This window comes from Oncorhynchus gorbuscha, linkage group LG12, assembly GCF_021184085.1.
Source record: "Oncorhynchus gorbuscha isolate QuinsamMale2020 ecotype Even-year linkage group LG12, OgorEven_v1.0, whole genome shotgun sequence".
Classification (NCBI taxonomy): domain Eukaryota; kingdom Metazoa; phylum Chordata; class Actinopteri; order Salmoniformes; family Salmonidae; genus Oncorhynchus; species Oncorhynchus gorbuscha.
The window spans coordinates 19,255,779-19,262,788 of record NC_060184.1 but is presented as its reverse complement, the minus strand read 5'-3'; the positions used below and the strand labels follow the sequence as shown (position 1 = coordinate 19,262,788).

The 7,010-nt window shown below is 43.9% G+C and overlaps 1 protein-coding gene across 7 annotated transcripts in view; it reads right to left on the bottom strand.

Moving 5' to 3' along the window:
- The window catches only part of LOC123990658 (ankyrin repeat domain-containing protein 6-like), a 28,674-nt gene continuing 21,664 nt past the window's right edge, over nucleotides 1–7,010 (bottom strand). For 4 of the 7 annotated variants that reach the window (XM_046291384.1, XM_046291381.1, XM_046291385.1 and 1 more), the window contains exons 10-16: nucleotides 4,537–4,641; nucleotides 4,317–4,421; nucleotides 3,965–4,126; nucleotides 3,342–3,494; nucleotides 2,844–2,957; nucleotides 2,361–2,658; nucleotides 1–1,946 (exon numbers count right to left, since the gene is read on the bottom strand). In XM_046291384.1, coding sequence (XP_046147340.1) covers nucleotides 1,297–1,946; nucleotides 2,361–2,658; nucleotides 2,844–2,957; nucleotides 3,342–3,494; nucleotides 3,965–4,126; nucleotides 4,317–4,421; nucleotides 4,537–4,641 — 1,587 coding nt within the window. In that variant the 3' untranslated portion in view covers nucleotides 1–1,296. The remainder of the gene's footprint in view (nucleotides 1,947–2,360; nucleotides 2,659–2,843; nucleotides 2,958–3,341; nucleotides 3,495–3,964; nucleotides 4,127–4,316; nucleotides 4,422–4,536; nucleotides 4,642–7,010) is intronic. The other 3 variants (XM_046291386.1, XM_046291382.1, XM_046291383.1) reach the window with 2 other exon arrangements.

Here is a 7,010-nt window from a genome sequence, read left to right as displayed (position 1 = left end):
TGAAATAACACCATAGGTAAGGATTTATTTATTGGTTATAACTAGTATTCCAGAGCTCATGTTGGGCTGCTCTTGGGTAGCTCTTAGCGTCTACCTCTTGAATATAAAAAAGACGTGCCATTTTTGTAGTTTCTCTTTAGGTTTTTACAAAATACACTTGACATCATCTGACTTCATTAGACAGAATATATGTTCATATCAGCAGAGACATCAATGTACAACGACCTCACATGAACAGAACAAGTGTCACCTATGAGCCCGGTAACACATTTACAGTAGTCTATTTGACTTTTCATCATGCCAACATGGTCTTCCTAACAGTAACTCATTTTAGTGCTGAGGATAAACATTAGGGTGTTATGGAGTTTTTACCATCAAATAAATAGTGGGCTGGAGCAGAAGTGGATGAGTACTAAAGTTATGAAAGCACAACTTCTCTTCAGTTAAGACATTTACAGTTTGGCTGTATTCTTGTGAGCTCTGTTGCCTTTGTAAGTCACATATGAAAGCTTGCAGTAGTTTATTCTACTAATATGTTAAGCATCCTGGCTAACTCAAAACTATTCCTGAAGCTGTCTGCTCTCGTTTTCCTCTACTCTCTCATTGAATTTTGTTTTTTACAATGTTACTAAAAATGACCCACATTTTCCACAAACCCCCAGAATCATTCTCATAACAGGCTTTCACGTCACAGGATAAAAAGCACTGGAATATTGGCATGTTGAGGACAAGCTATCAATGTGCCAATATGTGTAGGTGTTCCAGTTCAATAATGGCACTGTGACAGATCCATTGTAACCAGCAGTACATTTACTGGGGTTTTTACAAAGCACAACAGACAGGAGCTGCCCAGGTGTATACAACAAAACACATGATTAACAAGACAACATTATACTGAATTGTCTGGCATGCCATAACATTTCTCATTTATAAGTCACCATTACAAATGGATTATTTTCTACTGTTGCATGACATTATTAGATATAAGTATGAAATTCTGTAGAGAATGTGAATGGTCAATGACAAATGTATGGCCAATTTATGGTCAAGTCTACTAGTGGATCCACTAGATCCAGGTTGCCATCTGTAATGACCTCAGATGGTTTTTGCCATTCTGAAGGTGTAACTCTAAACCACAGGAGGTTGGTGGAACCTTAATTGGGGAGGATGGGCTTGTGGTAATAGAGTGGAATAAGTATACCATTCCATTCGCTCTATTCCAGCCATTATTATGAGCCGTCCCGTCCTCCCCTCAGCAGCCTCGACTGCTTTAAACTCTGTAGTGGTATGTCTGTGTTAGCTGTCGTCGTGCCTGTTAGTCCTGAGCATGCGTAGCTCGTCCTCCAGGTATGTTATCCTCTCCAGCAGGGCAGCCCTGTCTGCCTGGGCCCTCTGGTCCGCCTGCCACCTGGCCTCCTGAATCTTCCTCTCATACCAGTGCTCCATCTGGGTCGACACCGCCTCAAAGAAGTACTGTGTCACCTCCAGGGCGTGCATGTTCTCCCTTTCCTGGGCAAAGGAGCTCTCCCCCCCGTCTCTCTCCACGGCTCTTTCCTCAAACACCTCCAGAGTCTGAGTCCCCTCGGCCTGCCCCACCGTGGCCCCCTTGGCCTTAGTCCTGCCCTGGGAGTGCCTCTTGTGGTGCTTGCCCTTGTCCCTGCCCCGCTCCCGGTCTCTATCCCTGTTGCGGTCCTTGTCCTGTCTGCTGCTGCAGTGGCGCTCTGTCGCTGGTGACAGACTGCTGGCCCGGTTGTTGTTGCTTCTGCTGCTCCTGCTGCTCGGTCCCAACTCCAGCAGCGCCACGTCCTGCAGTTCTTGATACGGCCTCCAGTGTTCAGTAGCACCTAGCAAGCGCTCCTTGGGTCGCACTACTTGGGGAGACTGTGACAGGAACTTGGCAGTAGTTGGGGAGGAGATCTCCGCTTGCTTGGGATGTTTATCACTGTCTGGAAGATTTCCAAGAAGCAATTATTGAATAAATTAGAATTAAAAAGTCAACCTTAGAGCATGACACACAAATAATTTATGATTATTCAAATTTGTTCCAGTGAGATTGCCAATCTTCAAATGCAATCTGATAGTTTGGGATGATATTTTAATTAGCCTGCCATAGGCAACAATAATTTTTCAATTTCTGTGAAAATGTTATTTGGGCCATTCAATCTTTATTTACCTAAAAAAAAGAAAGAAGGTATGACCTAAGAATAATAAACTTAATAAACTTAGATTACGTAATGCTTGCACAAGCCTGTATTTGCTTGAAATTAATTCCCACTCTTTGTGTATGTGCGTTCATGAATGTGCATAAGCATAGTAATTCAGAGCGCTGGCTATTTCACAGAGTTCTGTTCGAACTGTACCTGGAGAGCTGTCCACCTGAACAGCAAAGCAGTGGTTGGCTGAGGGGTCCTCTGTGGCGGCGGTGTTGCGGTCTCCCTCGGTGACATCAGTGATGTGGGGGGCCAGACACTGGGCGCTGTCCCCAGGCCCCCCAGCAGGCAGCACGGTGAGGCCCCCTGGGTCCACCTCACACAGGCCCTCAGACATGGACGAGGAACGGCGCAGCTTGGTGTTGCAGGGGTCTCCTGCTAAGCGCACCTCGATGTTCTGGAGCTTGGCCATGCACCAGTTCTTCAGCTCGTTCACCACTGATGCCTGCTTGAAGGGCAGGCCAAGACATGAAGGGGTTTAATGACAGAGGAAAAAGTAGCGTACAATAGTATTCATCGTAAGTGTAAATGCATTGTTGAAATGTCTGAGCTAAACCTCGAATTAAAAAGTGATATGGCATAGACCACCTTCTCCTGCTGTGTTGTGTGAGTTGACACTGCTGTTCGTATTACCTGTCTCTTTTCCCCCTCCTGTCTTTCCTGCATGGCTCTCTGGTTGATCCTGTGTTGGCACTCCGTCCTCTCCGCTGACACCCTCTCTACTGTCATCTTATCCAGAGCACGGATCTAGAACCACACAATCACAAACCAGAGTTAAATGCCCAAATCTGACAGAGCTGTCATGATTAATGCAAGACGCCGGTTGTGACAAAAGCTCAGAGCTGTTTTTGACTTTAGCAACATTACACTTCATTTCATTAATAGGCTATGCAAAATCAGCACAAATTATACATGCATGGATTTCCCGCCCCACATCCACCAGCACTGCTGTGACTTGAGAGACAGGTGTGGTGTAGGTAGTGTTCATTAGGCACCAAACGGTAGGGAATGGACTGAAACTGGAACTGATCTATCTGGACTGGTTCAATAAGAAATATTCCTTTTAGCTTTTTGGTGCAAAACATTTTACGTCGCCTTCCCTAATGAACCCCACCCTGGTCTAGTCCGTACCTGATGTTTGTTCTTGCGGTCCAGCTGTCCCATCTTGTTGTTCATCAGGTCCTGCACCGTGTGGATCTCCGTCTTCATCTCCTCCTTGGTGGCCTCCAGCTGGTTCTCCAGCTTGTTGATCAGAGGCTCACAGCGACAGCCGTTGATAGGGGCCTGGGACACAGACAATAACCATGAGCACTGAGCCACTTGACAGTGGAGACTAACAGAACTAAACATGTTTTTGAAGCATAATGTACAAGTAAACCCAGGGGCCAACTTTCTCTGGGGACGGGTCCCCCCAGTTTTATAATTGGAATGTGATACAAAACAAGGCAACAGTGTGCATTAGGACTATGCAGATGCTTCTGAGCAGTCGGGTTGGCTGTTTGGAGTGAGTAAACCCCCTGTCGCAGGGCCATACTCAGACTGAAATATATGTTTCTAAATAGCAGAATATAGTAGCAAAGCCTCTTACAAGGTTTCAACATTACAGAAAATATATGATAGTAGCTCCATTCACAGTCCTTTAAAGCTACATTTAAAGTGAATTTGGTAAGCGTAATATATCATAGCATCACATGAAAATGTTCAAACAAAATAAGTTATTGTAGAGACAGTGAGTATGTACTTTTTCTATCTACCTGCATGACCTTGCCATCCTTGCCTCGGTACAGAGTGTACAGCTGATAGGCCTTGTAGTTGTGTGGGGGGGGTGGGGGCTGGGGGGAGGAGCCTCGCAGTTTGCCCCGCCTCTTCTCGCCATGTTTGTTCTCTCTACGACGGAGGGGTTCTGAGAGCGATGGCTGCAATGGGACGACAGCACAGCTCATCACATGTTCCACGTGTTTAATATTAATGACATATTTCACCTGGGTAAACATGTTTTGTTGTTAGAAGAATGCGGAAATAGCAGACCTTCTCATGTGGTGTTGATAGGTTACGGTAATAGCTGACCTTCTCATGTGTTGTTACAAGGTTACGGTAATAGCTAACCTGCTCTCTGAGCTCCCTGTCTGTGCTCTTGCTCGCCTCAATCACCTCATGTTTGTGGGCGATGCGGTCGCTGCTAGGGGTGTCGTCAGCAGCAGATGCGCTGTCCTGTAAGAAACGACATAAAATGTGTCTTTCAGGCGAACATCTGAGCATCTATGCTATCATATTCTGACACACAGAGACAGTAGGAGTAAGATGAGGAGCTGTACTGTAACTGTACCTTCCTGGGCAGCATGTCATCCCTGGGGACAGACTGTGCTCGGCGATCAGCCTTCAGCTTGTCCCTCCTCTTCCTCACACTCCTGCCTCGGGTAAACCTCTGGACCTGAACATACAGAGGGAGAGCAGGTTACGAACTAAAGGCCAGTGTATTATATATATATGCCATTTAGCAGACGCTTTACTGAGGCTTCAAGTTTACTGATTGGTTAGCAGTCCTGAATTTAATTGACTTTAGATTATATTTTTTTATTTAACCTTTATTTAACCTTTTTAGGATAGGGGGCAGCATTTTTACTTTTGGATGAATAGCGTGCCCAGAGTGAACTGCCTCCTACTCTGTCCCAGATGTTAATATATGCATATTATTATTAGTATTGGATAGAAACCACTCTGAAGTTTCTAAAACTGTTTGAATGATGTCTGTGAGTATAACAGAACTCATATGGCAGGCAAAAACCTGCCATATGAAAAACAAATCCAACCAGGAAGTGGGAAATCTGAGGTTTGTAGTTTTTCAACTCAGCCCCCATTGAAGATACAGGGTGATATTAGTTATGTTTCACTTCCCAAGGCTTCCACTAGATGTCAACATCTGTTTTGAGGATTCTACTCTGAAGGAGGGGCTCATGAGGGCTCTTTGAGTGAGTGGTCTGGCAGCGCGCTCACGTGAAAGGTAGCTACGTTCCACTTAATTTGTACAGACAAAGGAATTGTCCGGTTGGAACATTAAGGAAGTTTTATGTTAAAAATATCCTAAAGATTTATTCCATACTTAGTTTGGCATGTTTCTACGGGCTGTAACAGAACTTTTTGAACTTTTCGTCCGACGTTCGTCGCGACCTGAACGCGCTTTTGGATTTGTTTACCAAACGCCATAACAAAATAATATATTTGGACATAACTGATGGACATTATCGAACAAATCAAACATTTATGGTGGAACTTGGATTCCTGGGAGTGCATTCTGATGAAGAACATCAAAGGTAAGTGAATATTTCAAATGCTATTTCTGAGTAATGTTGACTACCAAATGTGGCAGGTATCTTTTTGGCTGCTTTGTTGTCTAAAGGCTGTACTCAGATTATTGCATGGTTTGCTTTCTCCGTAAAGTTTTTTTAAAATCTGACACAGCGGTTGCATTAAGGAGAAGTTTATCTAAAGTTCCATGTATAATAGTCGTATCATGTATAATAGTCGTAATCAATGTTTATTATTAGTATTTCTGTAAATTGATGTGGCTCTCTGCACAATCACTGCATGTTTTAGAACATATAGATATGAACTTTATCAAACAAAACATACATGTATTGTGTAACATGAAGTCCTATGAGTATCATCTGATGAAGATCATCAAAGGTTAGTGATTAATTTATCTCCAATTCAGATTTTTGTGACTCTCTTTGGCTGGAAAAATGGCTGTCTTGGTGGTGACCTAACATAATCATTTGTAGTGCTTTCACTGTAAATCCTTTATGAAATCAGAAACTGTGGCTGGATTAACGAGAATTGTATCTTTAAAATGGTGTAAAATACTTGTATGCTTAATTATGAGATTTTTGTTGTTTTGAATTTGGGGGGGGTGTTCCGCCAGTCCTAGACAGGTTAACCAGGTAGGCCAGTTGAGAACAAATTCTCATTCACAACTGCGACCTGGTCAAGATAAAGCAGAGCAGTGCGACAAAAACAGCATCACAGTTACACATAAACAAACGTACAGTCAATAGCACAATAGAAAAAGCTATGTACAGTGTGTGCAAATATAGAAGAGTGGTGAGGTAGGCAATATATAGGCCAAGGAGGCAAAATAATTACAATTTAGCATTAACACTGGAGTGATAGATCTGCAGATGATGATGTGCACGTAGGGTGCAAAAGAGCAAGAGGGTAAGTAATAATATGGTTGGCTGTGTTCAGGTACAGTGATTGGTAAGCTGCTCTGACAGCTGATGCTTAAAGTTAGAGAGGGAGATATAAAACTTCAGCTTCAGTGATTTTTGCAATTCGTTCCAGTCATTGGCAGCAGAGAACTGGAAGGAAAGGCGGCCAAAGGAAGTGTTGGCTTTGGGGATGACCAGTGAAATATACCTGTTGGAGCGTGTGCTACGGGTGGGTGTTGCTATGGTGACCAGTGAGCTGAGATAAGGCGGGGCTTTACCTAGCAAAGACTTATAGATGACCTGGAGCCAGTGAGTTTGGCGATGAATATGTAGAGGGCCAGCCAACAAGAGCATACAGGTCGCAGTGGTGGTTATTATATGGGGCTTTGGTGACAAAACAGATGGCACAGTTTTCTGAGTTGAGTGTTGGGAGCTATTTTGTAAATTACATCGCCGAGGTCAAGGATCGGTAGGATAGTCAGTTTTATGACTATCCTAGCTAATTACAATGGATCAAATTCAAATGATGTCACGACTTCCGCCGAAGTTAGTCCCTCTCCTTGTTCGGGCGGCATTCGGCGGTCGAAGTCACCAA